The following is a 15,937-nucleotide window of genomic DNA, read 5'->3' as shown; positions in this document are numbered from 1 at the left end:
TCTTTAATGTTAAAGATGACAGTTTAAATAATGAATGATAGTAGCTCGTCCATCGAGCCAAGCAAAATTCTATTTACACCAAAGGCGAATTCAATGACAACACAGGTGAAAACAGAATTGAAAGAAGAGGTATTTGAATCGAGGAGCAATCAAGAGAAAACATACGCCAAGATCCTAGAAGACAGATCAAGTTTGATGGAGGAAAAGTGGTGGAAAGAAATGTTTGGGGATTGGGAGGGTATGAGAGAAATTTTTAAATGTTCGAATCAGTTGCTATAAGATAACCCTTTTTCGTACGATTGACTTATCTTATTTCTTAATTACTGCAAATTAAACCTAGGTGTCTTAAGGAATACTTAGCATACATTGGGAAAGACCCCGTAAAAGATAGATCGGCAAGTACAACGAAATAATGGGTGCAGGAAAATCATATAGAAGGCCATTTTCTTGAATTCAGCGATATCAGCCATATAATTTCTTTCCCGGCTTTCTTTGGTATCGACCGTGAAAAGTGAGAAAAGAGGAAAAGAAATATTGCTGCCCCAAACACAATTGAAAAAAAAAAAAAAAAAAACTAAATTAACGGAACATGAACCGGAATAAATCAACAAGAAGTACCAGCTGACTGTTATACTGTAGTGGGGATATCTGCGGTTGGATAAAGAGGATCACTGGATATTTGCTAGCTATTGTAACTTAGGGATTGCCGTTTTCAAGTGCCGTGCAGTGTTTTGCTGTGATTCCTTGAAATAGAAAAGCAATGGCCCCAAAAGTGCGTGCATTAAATATAGGCGAAAACATTCTTTTAACGGAACGTTCTTGACGCTGCGATTTCCTGAAGACTTAACCGCACCGACGATTTACCAAATACCTTTAACCAATGTGTAGGATGGAAATCAATTACGAGTATGCGTTGAGGCTGCTTATCAGAACATGCAAAACAAACGTTTAGCTATCATTTCTCGGTTGAGCTCCGGCACTTAGGATGCGTTTGGGGACAGCCATTGAAGGTGCCACGATTGCCGTTGGCTGATTAGTTGCTTGCTGGTGAGGATGCTGACCAGCGCGAATCGGTTTAGCGATTTGAGCAGCATGACCTCGACGAGCCAAGTTCTTTTGTCGGACTGCTTCCTTGATGCGATCTACCTCATACTGATAGCGTTTTCTATCACGCATAGCACCTTCCTTCGCTTCTTTGAGAGCTGCTTCCAACACCTTTACTCGTTCCATCGTTGCTCGAAGACGTTTTTCAAGTTTGGGCAATTCACAACGTAAATCAGCGTTATCTCTAACCTGAAATAAATAAAATTAAAAAAAACACCGTAAGGTTAAAGATTTTGATAAGCTGAAGGAGGAAACCACTTACCAGTTGCTTGTGAACTTTAGTCAATTGGTCTAGATTATTCTCCAAGAAACTGATCTTTTGTTTCTGTGCCAGGGAACCGCCTCCATCTTCCGGTTCCTCCCCACTCAATGATTTTTTAACACGCGATTGTAGATCTTGCACAAAGAGCTTGCGCAAATTATGTAATGTTTGAAGTTCTTTGGCAACCGTCTCTTCCAAACCCTAAATAGAAAATTGTATAAATCAAACTATATTAGAACATGTAGCAGAAAAGCAAAATTGTACCTTCAAATCTTGTCTAGCTTGTTCACGACGCTCATTTGCACCGAGAAGCTCATGAAGTTTGTGACTCTTATCCGATTCCTCTTGTTTAAGCCGTTCATGGTCACGAACAAGTTGCTCGTGGATGAGCGTCAGTTCTCGTTTGGAATCGCGCAAGTCTTCGATGACTGTTTGTTTGTCCGTGATCTCATCACGCAACATTGCCACCTATAAAAATTACGGAAACGTATTATTTATTTTAAAGAATTTTTTTACTTCAAAATATTAGACTTACCTGTTTCTGATGAGCTTCTCTGTGTTGATCAAGTTGTTGCTCAAGCGCTCCCTTGATCAAAAGAGCTTGCTCTTGTTCAGCTGCCTTGTCTATAGTGGATACGGCTTGCATTTGTTCGGCAGCTTTAAGTTTAGCACACTCTTCGTTCAAGGAATCCACTGCTTCCTCAAGATTACGCTTCTTGTTTTCTACCTCCTAAAATGTACAAAACGAGGCTGCATCTAACGAAACGAGATTTAATATATTCAAGCGGCAAACCTTCATGTTCTCTTGAAGCGCTTTCATTTTCGCTTCATGTTGGGTTATCAAGAGACGCAAATCCACCAGTTCACGTTCCGATTCGTCCATCTTTTTGGAAGATTCACTTTGGGAAGATTCTAAAGTCTGGCAGCGTTGAACAAGGTTTTTCACCTCCGATTTCATCTTGGATACATATATTCTAGCCATAGTGAACTCCTCCTCTGACTTGCTACTATTAGAATCAAATGGTTGCAGCGAAGACTTTAAATCAGCCCCAAATGCCACGCCCATCTCATTCAAATCTTTGAATAAACTAGTTAACAAGTCGTTGAGTTTTCGACGCTGATGGGCAGATGTGTCTTTCACCTTTAAAAAGCAATATGAGCATGACGTAAATAAAAATCAAATATTACGAAAATGTGGCGCACCTGTGCTAGTTCAGACATAGTGCTGTTAAGCTGGCTTTGACGTTGAGATAACTCTTCAGTGACTGTTTCATTGTCGCGGTTCTTAGCTTCCACTTCCTGAGACTTCTGATCGTAATTAACTGCCAATTCTTCTAAAGCCTTGACAGATAGAAAAGTTTAGTATTGGGGAACGTGGAGGGGATGAAAGTGACATACTTGCAAAACTTCTTTGACTTCTTCTTTTGCTGATTCGTTTTCAGCCTGGATGCGGTTCATTTCTTGTTGTAGCGATTCATAATCTCTGCGGGTAGCACCAATAAGTTCCTCCTGTTCCATCATTTGTTCCTTAAGCTTTTCCACTAACTGACTTTGCTGATTTATTTCTTCATCCTATAGGGATTTTTAAAAATTTAGTTCGGTGTACTGAAAAACTTGGACAACAAACCAACCTTATCATCCAACTGTTGGTACAGTCTTTCACGCTCAGAATCCCAATCAGCTCGAACGGCAGGGGCAGCAAGAACAGGTGGCAAAACGGGAGCAACCGGTGCCACAGGAGTCAGGTCAACACTGATGGTAGATACGTCCATAGCATCTCGAAGATTAACCTAAATAAAACCAAAGATCAGGATTGTTGATCTAGTAATCTCAAAATGAATTTTCATACTTGTTCTTCTTGCCCAACAGATTCGCCAGATCTCCAACGAGTGAGTTCTGCTTCGGCAATCTCCAATTTTGTTTTATAGCGTTGAGCCTTCTCGCGTTCTTTTTCGAAGCGGCGTTTCCATTCTTCGGCAGTAAGTTCTTCATTTACTGTGACGGCGTTTTTAATAGTTTTTGCTCTACAAATACAAAACAAATGGCATAATTTAGAGAGAAGCATAAACATTGTTTCATCAATACCTTCGGCCAAAGTCCAGAGTAGTCTTAGTTTCCGATTCATTGAATGACGCTGGAGAACAACAAGTAACAATTGTCGTTCTGGCATTACCACCCAATGATTCTTGAAGAATACGTGTCAATTTTGAATCACGGTAAGGTATGTGAGATTTATTTCCATCGGCCAATGCAGATATAACATTTCCCAATGCCGACAAGGATTTGTTAATATTTTTTGCCTCATCCAAGACGGTTCCCTCAGCACCTGTTTTGCTCACCTGGAAAATTAAGATTATACGCGATAAGTTCACGAAGGACACCAAAAGTTGATTTGTTTTACTTACTTTCTCACTTCCAGCTAAATCGACAAGGTAAAGTTTACCCGATAGTTTCTTTTGATTTTCTAAGTTTTCTTGTTTTACGTTAATTAGGAAAACTGAGTGGCTCCTAGAGGAGTGCTCATTCATGTCTGTAATTGAAAATAAACAATGAAAATTGATGCACAATTTACGTCTCTAAATAATTCTTACTTGTTACAGCGATGTGTCGATTAGCTTTTCCTTCTTCAATCACTTCAAATACCTCTTCAGGACTTGTAACAAATCTTTCTGTTACACCCTTTACATAAGGGATGCGATTCTTATCTTCATGCACACTCAAATTGACTTTAGATACTGCAATAAAAACAGTTTGGTATTATTCTGCTAACAACACAATAATTTCTTTAGTAGTTTTACCATCAAGAAGATCCCTAATTTTGTCCATGTAGATTTCAAAATAAGAGACTTTAATGTGGAACTCCAAGTTTTCTTCCATAGCATAGATGTGATTGAAGATATCGTTGACAATTCGTGGGATGATACCCTGTAGATGTGGATCTCCCATGACTCCTTCCATTGTGTGGGTTTTACCCGAGGATGTTTGCCCGTATGCAAATATAGTTCCATTATAGCCCATTAGGACATCTAATCAGGAAAAAAGGTGTGTTTTAGATCAAGGATATTTCTCAAATGAGTGTTAATAGAAGAAATAGAAATACCTTTTACAATACTCTTTGCTGCTTCATTGTACACTTTCTCTTGACTGGCATTGGGTTTGAATACTTTATCAAACATGTAAACTTTTCCCTACATTAAAAGTAGAACTCGTGGTTATTTGATTTAATTAAATTACATTATCGGTGTTGCAGGATTCTTACCCCTAAATTTATACATTGGTCGTCAGTGCCGGGTGGAAACTTGACGACGAATTTCGATCCAGCTCTCTCTTCGGCATCGTTTAAAGGTCGAAAACGACACACTACACGAATACTATCTTCTCCCGGCGCTTCTCTTTCGGCTGACATGATTACACAGCTCTCAATAACTTAAAATACTTGAAAGTTTTAGTAGGAACACTTTTTTTTTCACGTCAGTTCCGACTCAATGCCAATTTGCCCTTAAGGAAGAAAGAGAGAGGGAGGGGCACGTGAACCCTCTTCTAGCCAACACACAAGGCGAGTATGAGGACCAATGGCCAACAAACAAATCAATCGAATCTGTTAGTCTGTTACTTAGATAAGAAATGTTTGTTCTGTTTCTGACAGTATTTGCGTAAAACAAATTGACGAGATATTTCAATTTGTTTGTTGGTTGGAAGAGCGAGCACTGCACGTATTTGATCGAAAGCTCGAACACCTAAAAAGTAAAACACAACGACCAAACGGGTGTGAGCAAGCAGCTGGAGGCCGATGCACTTGATATTTTCAAGCCGAGCGGACTTCCGGCAATTAAGCTGCCATCCGTAAGATGTGGATGCGTTAACGACTCGTAACCAAATTGCAGCTATGGTCGTGCACCAGAGAAAGAGGAAATACAAGAGGAAAACTAAATGACACACACCGTAAGGGCTACTACCTTCTTCTGTTCTGTATCGCACATCCCATGCAGCTCGCTCAGCTATGGTGCGATAGGGTTTAGACTAACCCACTGCTGCATATATTGGTTTCTTATTGATCGAGTCGTGTGATATGCGCTGTATGTGCTCTTAAAAACATTGCATCATTTTCACTAGATTCTTCTTCAACCAATCAATTTCAAATTAAACCGGTTTAATAATAGAAGTCGTAATTATATTCTATGATGAAAAAACAAGGAAGTATTTTAGACATATTAGGGGCTGACTATAATAATAAGTAGGCAGCATAACGCGTTATTTTTCAATTTGTTGTCTGTATTCTAGGCAGTAAATATGCAAAATACGAAATCATGAAAATAAATTATGAAAGACATCATTAAAATTACGAAATCATTTGTGTTTGTGTTTTCAACCGGGGACGCAGACGCAAGCTTGTGATTGAGCCTTTAAGTAAGCACTAAATCCCCAACCATGGACGGATTGATAAAGAACTTCAACAGATGCTTCGCACTCTAAGAAAAAATATTTTATACTGTTAGGAGACGAAATAAATATTTGGTAAAGTAATAACTCACTTTTCTCCCGATCATCGATTAAAGGCTGCTCGCAGTTCTCATTCCAGAATTTATTAGTAAGTACGATGCGAAATGGGCAAATCAAGTACCGCTGCCAGCTTTTAAATGAACAAATTTTTATCAAACAGTTTTTAAATTCTTTATCGCATTGGCCTCGGTGCACGTCAGCTTCCATTGACGAAATGATGTGGCATTTATCGTAACACATATCGTGAGTGTTGCAGCATAGCTCTTGGTCTTTATATGGCAAACATTCAACGTCTATCTACATTATATAAAGAAAAAAATAGCGGAAAATAGATAAAAGAAAATTCTGGGCTGATTTTATTTGTATCGTTACTTTGAGTCCATCAGCTCCACAGCCATTACTAGTCGGGAAATGACTTTGGTTTGGCGCTGCTATAAATCCTGCAAGAATGTAGGTATACATTTAATTATTGATTTATTAGTAAACTGCAAGGGGGTCAGAATATTGTATACTTAACCAGGTGGGCAATCAAACTTCAATTCAGAACTGGAAGGCTGTGACAAAAGATTGATTGAGGATTCCCAGATCTTTGGGTGATAAGCGCAAAAATCTACAAGAGTACTGAAAGTAGCACCAATAATTCCAGTAGACATCATTTTGAAGATAATCCATCTAAGTATTCCGGTCCACCAACCATCCAGGAAAAATAAAGTTACTAGTATGATGGCTACATGTGAATTCTTCATCGTACATCGTCCGATATGGGACGATAACTCTGAGAGAATTCCAGACAATTTGCAGGTTACACAACTACAGTCCGGTATTTTATTTCACTAAGAAGTAAACGGTGCACTCCGCCCGCCCCTTCGAACCTTCCCTATATATTGATAGAAGGGATTTGCAATTGCAACACGCGATACATATATTGATATCTCGATACGATACCTTTTATATTACGTTGAATTACGAAATAAATTTGTTTTTTAAGTTATAATCGCGGCCATTGGTCATAAATATAAACAAATTGGATACTACGAAAATATAGCGTAGTTTGAATGCCCACGTAATTTCAAATCGAAATCGGATTTGATTTTCCTTATTGAATCGATAAACTTTCTATATCGATTAGTGGGGTTTGTTTTGACGTAAGATTTTTTTTTAGTTTTTATTGGATTTGTGTCCATTTGTGTACACGATATTTAACTAAAGAGTACATATAATTAGTAACACAACGCTTCAGCTGCTACCATTTGTTTGATCTCATTAATTTGAGCAATCTTAAAATGAGTGCACAGGCATTTGACATCATATTTGCTGGTAATTTACCCAATCTCTTCATTGATGGATCTCCTTCTACAAATGTAAGTCTTTGTATCTAAAATATTCTTGTTGTATGTATAAATATGATTTTTCAAAGACATTAATGAATAAAATGTCATTTAGATAACCTGCCTGGAAATATGTGGCGATTTCTTATATCTAGGGTGCAAAGAAGGGTAAATTTGCTATACTGTTGGCTTCCCTTTTTTATACCATTGAATGTAATAAAAATTTCGAATTATTGTATCACAGAAACTTACTGAGGTGTAGCTTCAAGAAATCTTCAATCTTACCTGAACAAACAGTAATTATCAACAAAGCCACTCACTGCTACTCAACTACCAGTCCTATAGTACAGATGAAAGCCATATCAGCCTTGACACAGCTGCTTGTGCTTTCTAATGAAACCTTGACTGTGCTTGATTTGGAAACTTTAGCTCTAGTCAGAACATTAAAGTTCAAATCCATCACTTCTTTCCATCTTAATGAGAATCCACTCAATGAAGATCCATTCACAGTGGAGATTTGTGCTGGGTCCAAGAAAAAAATATTGTATATTCACCTTAGTGATGAGCATGTTAAAATAATTAAAGAAGTCTCAACTAGCTTAACACCTTCAACACTGGTGATGGATGGAGCTCACATTTGTTTTGCTATGGGCTTTGAATATTGCATGCTGGATATTCTTTCTGGAGAGATTCAACAGCTATTTGCTGTAGACAACCCACAGCAACCACTCATCATTCACAGAGTCTCAAAGGTGTTTAAATTTAAATGTTGCAAAATATTGCACCTGTTTTAACTTTTCTCCTAATTATAGGGAGAATTTTTATTGAGTGGACCTGGTGGATTAGGAGTATTTGTGTTGTCACAAGGTTTTTCAGATAAACCTCCAATAAATTTTTCCAGTCAAGTCTCAGCTTTAGCCTTTCATCACCCATACATAATTGCAGTGTGTAGACAAGGAATCTGTTTTTACAGGTATTTGAAGAAAAAAAAAAATTCAATCTGATTTGATAATTTTATTTGTAAATTTCATAATTACAGCATTATTGATCAGCAATGCAAACAAACGATAGCTATTGACAATGTTCGGTCTATAGTAAATGGTGATGGTCGAATCTTTGCCTCGACACTGATTGACTTGTTTGCTCTACTTCCTATTTCTTGGGAGACGCAATTAGAGAAATTACTTGCTGACAATCGCATAGAAGAGGCCCTCGTATTAGCTGCTAATGCCCATATCTCTTCTAACGATAGAGAACAGCATAAACTCATGATTAAGGATCTTGAAGAAAAAGTGGCTTTGCTACGATTTTCTTCTGGACGCTTTTTGGATGCAATGGAATTGTTTGAAACATGCAACATTGATCCTCGAAAGGTCTGTTTGTTTTTTACATTTGTGTACAATGTACATGCATAGCATATTAAATAACTTGTGCAACTATTTAGGTGATTGACTTGGACCTTGAACAAATGTTCCCAGAAGAAGAAATGCGCAACAGTTCTTTAGTGGTTTTCCTCGATTTTCTTCAGCGATGGAGACTCAAGTGCTTGACGCCAGATCAGAGGATGGTATGCTAGTTGTGTTTCCGTAGTTTTTCGTGTCATCGCATCTAAATTTGATGTAAAAATTTTTTAGGCAGTCGATTTGGCACTTCTCAAGTATTTAGCAAGGAATGACGACGAAGGAGTGCAGTTGATGGATTTCATCGTAGACTGCCAAGCCGACTCAAGTGAAACATGCGACTGCTTGAAAACTTTTCAAAGGTTCCATTGCTTAGCGACCTACTATATTTCTAAACAAAAATGGGAGGAAGCCTTTTGCATTTGGGATCGATTGATGAAGTCGGACATTGAAGACGTGCATTTTTTAGGATACCCTCATGTGGCCGAGCAGCTGACTAAGTATGAATTCTTTAAAGTTGTTTGTAAATCATTTTCATAAGTTTTTGCGATTTCTACTTAGGTGTGGAGACATCTCACTGATTTGGCGCTTTAGTGGAGAAATCTTAAAGAGGGATGAAGAGATGGGCGCTAAAATATTTACTTCAGAAAAGATACCAGCCGTTAAGCCGCGAGCTGTAATAGATTATTTACGCAACTATCCCAAAAGTTTAAGAATTTTCCTCGAATTCTTGATCGAGAAGAAAATCGACGAGGAGTCGGTTCACACTCAACTAGCTATGATGTATATAGATGACATCAAACGCTCCGATCTGAACCGCAATAGCCCAGGCCATCGAATGACAATTAACAAACTACGAAGTCTTCTTAGAACTTCTCAAAAACTTGAACTAGTTAAACTGTTGGAAATACTTGATACGCCTGGCTTTCCACATGAGCACGCAATCGTTTGTGGAAGACTTGGTCAACATTCCACTGCTATTAATACCTTTATCAACTATCTTAAGGTAGTTAACCTCTTAATATAAAGCAAATAATGTAATTTAATCAATCTTTATCAGGATTTTGATGCTGCTGAGGAATATTGTGCATGTCTAGATGATCCAAAAGCTTGGAATGCCCTGTTGGCTGCCTGTGTGACTGAAGCGAACGTTCATATGTTTGACCGTGTGGCAGATTTATTGCGTCGCCGGCCACATCAGTTTGACGTTCCAACAGCCCTGCTCTGTCTTCCTGATAGCACAAAATTCAATGTAATCGCCCCGTTCGTCAACTTCGCGGTTCGTGAAGCATTACACGAAAAGAGGATGAAGACGGTATTACTGTAGTCAAATAGGGTGTTAATCCATATAATTTTTTTTGTTATTTCTAGATCGAGAAGGCATTACATAAAATGGACAACTTGACAAATAAATATGAATTGAAAATATTGGAAACAGAGTCATTTTCTATTCAACCCTCTAGTTACTGCTGTGTTTGTAAGAAACGTTTTGTAGTGACCGATGGTTTCGTTCGATATCCTAATGGAGTGCTAACCCATTCAAAATGTGCTACGAGTCGGCACGTTTGCCCCCTTACCGGTCATTTGTTTCAATTTGGATTTCAGTACAATTCCTAAATTTTCAATTTCACTTGAAGCTGTACTTATGTAAAAGAAATTACACATGTTCTTGAATGAAATTTTTTGGTATCTTTCCCTGAATTTGCTATTTAACTATCCATAAAATGATTAAAAGTATTTTTTGGAGCCATCAATTGTATTCAGTTCACAGAAGCAACAAAATTACTCCTTTTAGAATACCTGTAATAATTAAATATACATTATGAGACACTCAGTACACTCAAACTAATTTATAAGCTTACATCAAGTCACCAAGTGATTAGCGTAGTCTTCTGGCTTCACGTTCAGATTCCAGCAGGGTAAGAATGTCTCCTTCCCGAACAGGTCCCTTTACATTCCTGATGATTGATCTGTTTGGTTCTCCCAAAAACTCCACTTTAACCTAGTCAAGTACAATGGTTATTCATTAGATAAAACATACAATTATTCTTTTTTCACAAAATTTACCTGGGTACACTGTCCCTGGGAACCAGTTCGGCCCAAAACTTTGGTGACCTGTCAAGAAAATTCAGTTATTATCAAATTTGTTTTGTTTTTTGCACACAACCAAAGTGGCACTGCAAAATAAAACTCTGGATATACTGCACGTTACAATTTAATATCACTAAAACATATCCAGCCATTTGCGTCATCACGTGTCTAAGAGGGACCAACATCAATATAAGTATACAAACTAAATCTATTTGATTCAACTACACGAATAATCAAAATTTATATTTTAAATTTAAAACTGACTGAAATATGGATAATCTAAAAGTATTTATAACTTACACGGGCGAGAACGTTGGGCTTGTCCATTTCAAGAGAAGTTTGATGGCGGCGACCAAGAAATGCAGTAGAGACCAAAAGACCGAAAACGAGGAGAGGAAATAGGTTTGCTATGCTACGTTGTCAGAGAGGACTATTTGAGCACACGATTCGCTTTTTATATGGCTACTTCAAAGGGGGAAGGGGTTGAAAAGCCAGAGGCCAAATTAACCCTAGCGGAAAAACTAAAGTGTTTTTTTTTTGTTTTTTTTTTCTAAAAAAAAAAAGGGAATTACAAAATTGACTGAGTGAACATAAATAGTATTTTTACAACAATATGAATTTCACAGCCTCGTAAGTAACGGCAATACAGTAGTGGAAAGTAAACAAATTTTTACACGCAAAAAACAGCCAACAAAGTTGAGTAATGCATACATAGGTTAACAGCTATAAGTTAACTGAGATGCATAAAGAACATGTGTCACAGGTAACATAAATAGCTGCTAAGGACAATTCAGTGGCCTCCTTGAATAAAATGAAACTTCCACCGCAACGACAATTTGTTTCGTACACACAGCCATCGAAATTGAGTTCACTTAGGGAGAACTGATCGTGGATTGTGACAGATTTGTTTTTATGTGCTACATATTGCAAATCGTAATGCTGCTTCAGATTAGGATCACTAAGAACTTGGAAGGCCAATTTAACTTTGAGAAAGTCCTCGTTGGTGGCAGTTTGATTTTTATCGGGGTGATATTTCAAAGAAAGCTGGTGATATCTTAGTTTCATCTCAGCCGAACTGACATCTGACTCAACACCTAAAACTCGATAAAAGTCTGGGAAATCCGCGATAGTATCCATTTATATAGCTCAGTGTCAACAAGTTTGTTTGGAACAAATAATTTCACTAAAGATCGTCTGCATATGCAAAGTAACGTGGCAATGTTGTCATCTAATAATAAAACAGTCCATTTTCCATTAAAATAATAAACGATTTTCTAATTTAAAAACAGAAAAGATAAGTATTTTAAATTGCTGTACCTAAAAATTGTTACAAATAAACAGGCACGTCTAATTTTCTTACGTTGCTTAGTTTTTTGTCTAGATAAACAAATGAAATGCCGAAAAGGTCGAAAAGGCGTCTGCTTGTTTTTGAATGTTATTGTTATATAAGTTGAGCTTGAGCTGAGGCAATTAAAAATTTTAGCAGTTCTTGTTGTTAATCGATGGCAGTTGCACTAATTCAAGGTGCCTCAAAGGGACTTGGTCTTCAGTTTTCCAAAGTTTTAACTGCTAGAGCTGATGTGGCAAAAGTAATAGCTACCAGTCGAGGTGCAGAAAATGAAGCAGTGCTTCTTGACATACAAAAACAATTTCCTAAGAAACTTGTGCTTATAAATGTTGATATTACAAAAGAGGATAATATCAAAAGAATTGTTCCAATAATCACAGAAAAATCCGGTGGAAAACTAGATCTTGTCTTAAACTGTAGTGCTATTCTACATCCTTCTGGAAAAGGAGAAACAAGCTTACGTGATGTTTCTTTTGAAGTATTATTTATTATTACAAGTAATTTTGAATTATCAAGGAAAACTCATAGTTTTTGAAAAATTACACAGGGACTAAGAAGTACTTTTGAGACCAACACAATTGGACCACTTTTAACTGCGAAGTATTTTTCACCATTGTTGTTGAAAAGTTCTGGCTTGTTTGGAAATCAGTCTGGAAAAAAACATTCTGGAATCCTAGTCAACATGACAGCTAAAGTATCATCCATATCTGGCAAGTTTTTTCCCCAATATAAAATTAATGCATTGGATAACCTGATTCTTATTACTATTTTACTATTAAATGGAATAGATAATCAAATTGGGGGTTGGTACAGCTACAGACTGTCAAAAACAGGTATAAATGGAAAATCCAGGGTGAAATAGTGTTCTGATAATTACTAAAGCAAATCAAATTACCAAACCTTTTTATTTAACAGCACTGAATATGGCGACAAAAAATTTAAGTATTGAGTTGGGGCGAGGGAAATCTAAAGTAATATGTGTAGCGATGCATCCAGGTAATAATGATAAATAATGTGTTTTATTGAAAGCTAATTCTTTTTGTTTATTTTGAAGGAACTGTCGACACGGACCTTTCCCGTCCTTATCATAAAGGTGTCCCTGCTGACAAACTGTTTTCTGCCGAAAAATCCGTGAACTTTTTGATGACTATCATAGATAAGCTTTCAGTTGAAGATACAGGGAAGTGCATTGGGTGGGATGGGAATATTATTCCTTATTGATGTTCACAACTATATTTCTGTTACTGGAAAACTAAATCTATGATTTGTTTTGGTACAGTGTAGGTCACAATGAAATATACAAATGCTCTAGAATTTTAATTTAATTTCACAGAATTTTATTGATCAATTAACAGTTACATAACAGAGTTGATATAACCTGAAGCATATGGTTCCTTTGATTTTTAAAAACATCAATACTCAGTGGGGAAACAGATTTTAATTCACCTTTGTTCACTGAACAATGCTTCATGATATTTTCGGCATTGCAACAAACAAACACTCCACAATCAAAAGAGTTCTGCTGTTGGGTACATCTAACTTCAACAATCTTATTGGACAGATTCAAGTTATATGCAATTTTCTTGGCATGGTTCAAGTTGGATCCAATTAAAGAATCAAAATGGTAATACTTCTTGGCAAAACAGTCATAAACAAGTAAACTCCAATGTGACCCTCCTGGGTGATCCAATAACACAGAATCATTTACAGGCAATAGAACTAGAGATCTTGAGTGCAAATTAAGTGGATCAACAAATGCAGATGTTTCTGATAATTCTCCAAGTTTGATAAACTGTGAAACTTCTGGGCAGACTAGGCATACTGATTCATCCAGAATGGAATTTTCGAGATATTCAAACCAAAAACCAATTAACCTATCATTTAACCAGTGCGGATTTCTCAGAAGATCCACATCTGATTTTCTCAAAAGAGAATTATGATAATTCAATACAATTTCATTATCAGACATGGCTGGAAAGAACTTGATACAGTTATAAAGTGTTATTAACACAATCAGTAGTGTGCTGGATCAGGTGTTAGCAACAATATTTTATTACTGAAGTCCTGATAACGTCAGCTACCTACATTTTGGACAAATACAATTGATATTTATTATTTAAACACTTAAAAATATTTTTAATTAGATCATTACTTTCACAGAGGATAAACTGTAGTTACTTATTAGAATTAGAATTACAGATGTTTGCACAGCATGTGCATTGTGCAGTACTTGTGGTTTCAGGTGTGCAAAATTCAAATGATAAGAAGCAGGCGAAAAAAACGAAAAATAGCAATATCACCATCTGCAATGTTTCAGATTTATGTATTTGTTCCCGTCTGTAAAATTCAAAATGTTTTAAGAAAGTTAGAAAACGAGTATGGTTCACAGTTTTATTTTAAAAAATTAAGTTATTAATTTTATAATAGAATAGGTCAATGCAAAATTTTCTTTATTAACAATTGTTACTTTTCAAATTCTGTAGTTTGGCCACTCTGCTATCTGCTGTGGTTAAGTCTGTCTCCTTTGTTGTTCCGATTTTTCTCCTGTCGAGTGTCGTGGCCTTTGGTAGTCTGGTTAATCCTAGTTTAAGCACATTTTACTTATGTGTAATTCGCATTGAAAGGGGAAAATCATTCGTTATTAGAATTTTCGCTTAAATTAGTAAAGACGAGAATATTCTGTAATTTTCTTTCAAAATTTCATAAGTGGTCATTACACACCTCACGTGTTATTAATAGCAATCATAATTGTAAAAAAATGAGCCCAACAACTAAAGTGAAAACTACGGTGAAACGATCGACTAGAACTGCAATAGACAGAGTGACAAGGTCTCAATCTAGTCGGACAACACCTTCAATAGCAATGATAAACAATGTTATTGCCGCAGCTTCTACATCATCAGGTGAAGCTCCAACAAGGAGAGTTGCACCTTCTAGGTATTCACATTAATATTCATTGACTTACTGATATCAGCGGATTCATAGATGACTCCTTGTGTATAGAAGTTCAGCAACTACTGTCAGACGCGCCAGAACTGCGAGGCAATCTAATGTTGTTGTGCCTATTGTTGTGCCTGAGGTTGAAATTCAAATTGCAAATACTGGAGAGAATGAGGGAGGAAATCCAACTACTCCAATTACACCAGAAAATGAACAAAATAATGTTCAAGTTGTTGATCTAATAACTCCTGCAGTACAACCTCAAATTCCAGTTGTTAGGGCTAGAAGGCCATTAGAAGTTGATTTAACATGTGACTTGGATGATGAAGTTTTTGTTGTTTTGGTATGTATGTGTATATTTAAAAAAAACACATTTATTATTATTCACTGATGCAACCCAATTAATACTCATTTTTCTGTAGGAAGATATAGTGAACCCATCACGAAGAACCAACTTATCTGATCTCCCAATAATGTTAGGTAGTAGCCCACCAAGAACCAGAGTATTGGCACCAAGAAATCTTCGTTCTACATTTTCAAGTAGATCTGGTATGATTATTATTTGTTATTTGAAGTAAATGTTAAAAATGATATGCAATTAAATATGCGTTGCTCAGTTTCAACAGAAAATCCTGTCGTATTCCAAGCTCCGCCGGCATCTGCACCCCCTACAGTCCAAGAAGGAGGTTCTCATGGAATACACTGCCCCATATGTCTTGACTCGTTGTCTCAAGTCAAGGAAGCTAACCAGCAGATGCATTCGACGATTTGTGGACATCTGTTTTGCGGTCCCTGTATCAAAAAGCTAATTGGAACTACACAACAGTGCCCAAGCTGCCGTCAAAAATTGGATATTCGCAAAATTCACCCGATTTTTATTTGAAATTCTAATTTTTTTCGAAGTTTTCTTACATTACTTTGTTGATAATACAGTAAATTTTGTCTTACTCCGATACGTTGTAAT

The 15,937-nt window shown here is 36.8% G+C and overlaps 7 protein-coding genes across 8 annotated transcripts; 3 read left to right on the top strand and 4 right to left on the bottom strand.

The window, feature by feature from the left end:
• Window positions 1-35: 35 nt before the first annotated feature.
• On the bottom strand, window positions 36-5,383 carry LOC124192362 (kinesin heavy chain-like). Its single transcript, XM_046585594.1, has 15 exons — window positions 4,626-5,383; window positions 4,467-4,554; window positions 4,165-4,392; window positions 3,958-4,101; window positions 3,772-3,896; window positions 3,452-3,705; window positions 3,216-3,390; window positions 2,998-3,156; window positions 2,765-2,938; window positions 2,570-2,707; window positions 2,160-2,507; window positions 1,902-2,096; window positions 1,631-1,834; window positions 1,367-1,567; window positions 36-1,293 (listed from the first exon to the last, which is right to left on the bottom strand). The coding sequence occupies exons 1-15, from the start codon at window positions 4,770-4,772 to the stop codon at window positions 949-951; spliced, it is 2,925 nt and encodes a 974-aa protein (XP_046441550.1). The 5' UTR covers window positions 4,773-5,383; the 3' UTR covers window positions 36-948.
• Window positions 5,384-5,617: 234 nt separating this feature from the next.
• On the bottom strand, window positions 5,618-6,759 carry LOC124192368 (group XIIA secretory phospholipase A2-like). Its single transcript, XM_046585604.1, has 4 exons — window positions 6,384-6,759; window positions 6,239-6,306; window positions 5,899-6,163; window positions 5,618-5,835 (listed from the first exon to the last, which is right to left on the bottom strand). The coding sequence occupies exons 1-4, from the start codon at window positions 6,610-6,612 to the stop codon at window positions 5,732-5,734; spliced, it is 666 nt and encodes a 221-aa protein (XP_046441560.1). The 5' UTR covers window positions 6,613-6,759; the 3' UTR covers window positions 5,618-5,731.
• A 334-nt stretch (window positions 6,760-7,093) lies between these two features.
• On the top strand, window positions 7,094-10,273 carry LOC124192363 (transforming growth factor-beta receptor-associated protein 1-like). The gene is made up of 10 exons (XM_046585595.1): window positions 7,094-7,227; window positions 7,310-7,362; window positions 7,439-7,946; window positions 8,007-8,167; window positions 8,234-8,567; window positions 8,639-8,761; window positions 8,829-9,094; window positions 9,156-9,600; window positions 9,655-9,909; window positions 9,966-10,273. Exons 1-10 carry the CDS (start codon window positions 7,150-7,152, stop codon window positions 10,209-10,211), a joined length of 2,469 nt encoding a protein of 822 aa, XP_046441551.1. The 5' UTR covers window positions 7,094-7,149; the 3' UTR covers window positions 10,212-10,273.
• Window positions 10,274-10,473: 200 nt separating this feature from the next.
• LOC124192544 (40S ribosomal protein S28-like) lies at window positions 10,474-11,822 on the bottom strand. The gene is made up of 3 exons (XM_046585901.1): window positions 11,607-11,822; window positions 10,662-10,709; window positions 10,474-10,596 (listed from the first exon to the last, which is right to left on the bottom strand). The coding sequence occupies exons 1-3, from the start codon at window positions 11,820-11,822 to the stop codon at window positions 10,474-10,476; spliced, it is 387 nt and encodes a 128-aa protein (XP_046441857.1).
• A 231-nt stretch (window positions 11,823-12,053) lies between these two features.
• On the top strand, window positions 12,054-13,353 carry LOC124192367 (C-factor-like). Its single transcript, XM_046585603.1, has 5 exons — window positions 12,054-12,511; window positions 12,581-12,743; window positions 12,822-12,866; window positions 12,949-13,029; window positions 13,088-13,353. Exons 1-5 carry the CDS (start codon window positions 12,188-12,190, stop codon window positions 13,252-13,254), a joined length of 780 nt encoding a protein of 259 aa, XP_046441559.1. The 5' UTR covers window positions 12,054-12,187; the 3' UTR covers window positions 13,255-13,353.
• On the bottom strand, window positions 13,348-14,340 carry LOC124192369 (sentrin-specific protease 8-like). Its single transcript, XM_046585605.1, has 2 exons — window positions 14,186-14,340; window positions 13,348-14,114 (listed from the first exon to the last, which is right to left on the bottom strand). Exon 2 carries the CDS (start codon window positions 14,000-14,002, stop codon window positions 13,382-13,384), a length of 621 nt encoding a protein of 206 aa, XP_046441561.1. The 5' UTR covers window positions 14,003-14,114; window positions 14,186-14,340; the 3' UTR covers window positions 13,348-13,381.
• A 200-nt stretch (window positions 14,341-14,540) lies between these two features.
• Window positions 14,541-15,920, top strand: LOC124192366. Of its 2 annotated transcripts, none has more exons than XM_046585602.1 (4): window positions 14,541-14,970; window positions 15,037-15,316; window positions 15,396-15,522; window positions 15,591-15,920. In XM_046585602.1, the coding sequence occupies exons 1-4, from the start codon at window positions 14,792-14,794 to the stop codon at window positions 15,854-15,856; spliced, it is 852 nt and encodes a 283-aa protein (XP_046441558.1). In that variant the 5' UTR covers window positions 14,541-14,791; the 3' UTR covers window positions 15,857-15,920. The 2 variants fall into 2 exon arrangements, with proteins under 2 accessions (XP_046441558.1, XP_046441557.1); XM_046585601.1 differs by having other exon boundaries at window positions 14,542-14,970; window positions 15,040-15,316.
• Window positions 15,921-15,937: the final 17 nt, after the last annotated feature.

The sequence above is a fragment of the Daphnia pulex genome, chromosome 4, assembly GCF_021134715.1.
Source record: "Daphnia pulex isolate KAP4 chromosome 4, ASM2113471v1".
Taxonomy (NCBI): domain Eukaryota; kingdom Metazoa; phylum Arthropoda; class Branchiopoda; order Diplostraca; family Daphniidae; genus Daphnia; species Daphnia pulex.
The sequence above is the reverse complement of the archived record's forward strand: the minus strand, read 5'-3'. Positions and strand labels throughout refer to the sequence as shown.

Coding starts and splice junctions, on each gene's coding strand:
- LOC124192362 (XM_046585594.1), bottom strand. CDS start 4,772: ATGTCAGCCGAAAGAGAAGCGCCGGGAGAAGATAGTATTCGTGTAGTG. Junction 2,708..2,764: donor AAGTCAAAGAAGTTTTGCAA/GTATGTCACTTT, acceptor CTATCTGTCAAG/GCTTTAGAAGAATTGGCAGT. Junction 2,097..2,159: donor CGCTTCAAGAGAACATGAAG/GTTTGCCGCTTG, acceptor TGTACATTTTAG/GAGGTAGAAAACAAGAAGCG.
- LOC124192544 (XM_046585901.1), bottom strand. CDS start 11,822: ATGGATACTATCGCGGATTTCCCAGACTTTTATCGAGTTTTAGGTGTT. Junction 10,710..11,606: donor AGCATTACGATTTGCAATAT/GTAGCACATAAA, acceptor TTTTCTTGACAG/GTCACCAAAGTTTTGGGCCG. Junction 10,597..10,661: donor CCCAGGGACAGTGTACCCAG/GTAAATTTTGTG, acceptor GTACTTGACTAG/GTTAAAGTGGAGTTTTTGGG.
- LOC124192369 (XM_046585605.1), bottom strand. CDS start 14,002: ATGTCTGATAATGAAATTGTATTGAATTATCATAATTCTCTTTTGAGA.
- LOC124192367 (XM_046585603.1), top strand. CDS start 12,188: ATGGCAGTTGCACTAATTCAAGGTGCCTCAAAGGGACTTGGTCTTCAG. Junction 12,867..12,948: donor CTACAGACTGTCAAAAACAG/GTATAAATGGAA, acceptor TTTATTTAACAG/CACTGAATATGGCGACAAAA. Junction 13,030..13,087: donor ATGTGTAGCGATGCATCCAG/GTAATAATGATA, acceptor TTTATTTTGAAG/GAACTGTCGACACGGACCTT.
- LOC124192366 (XM_046585602.1), top strand. CDS start 14,792: ATGAGCCCAACAACTAAAGTGAAAACTACGGTGAAACGATCGACTAGA. Junction 14,971..15,036: donor AGGAGAGTTGCACCTTCTAG/GTATTCACATTA, acceptor CCTTGTGTATAG/AAGTTCAGCAACTACTGTCA. Junction 15,317..15,395: donor ATGAAGTTTTTGTTGTTTTG/GTATGTATGTGT, acceptor ATTTTTCTGTAG/GAAGATATAGTGAACCCATC.
- LOC124192363 (XM_046585595.1), top strand. CDS start 7,150: ATGAGTGCACAGGCATTTGACATCATATTTGCTGGTAATTTACCCAAT. Junction 7,947..8,006: donor TCATTCACAGAGTCTCAAAG/GTGTTTAAATTT, acceptor TCCTAATTATAG/GGAGAATTTTTATTGAGTGG. Junction 9,601..9,654: donor CCTTTATCAACTATCTTAAG/GTAGTTAACCTC, acceptor AATCTTTATCAG/GATTTTGATGCTGCTGAGGA.
- LOC124192368 (XM_046585604.1), bottom strand. CDS start 6,612: ATGAAGAATTCACATGTAGCCATCATACTAGTAACTTTATTTTTCCTG. Junction 6,164..6,238: donor GTGGAGCTGATGGACTCAAA/GTAACGATACAA, acceptor TATATAATGTAG/ATAGACGTTGAATGTTTGCC. Junction 5,836..5,898: donor AATCGATGATCGGGAGAAAA/GTGAGTTATTAC, acceptor ATTTTTTCTTAG/AGTGCGAAGCATCTGTTGAA.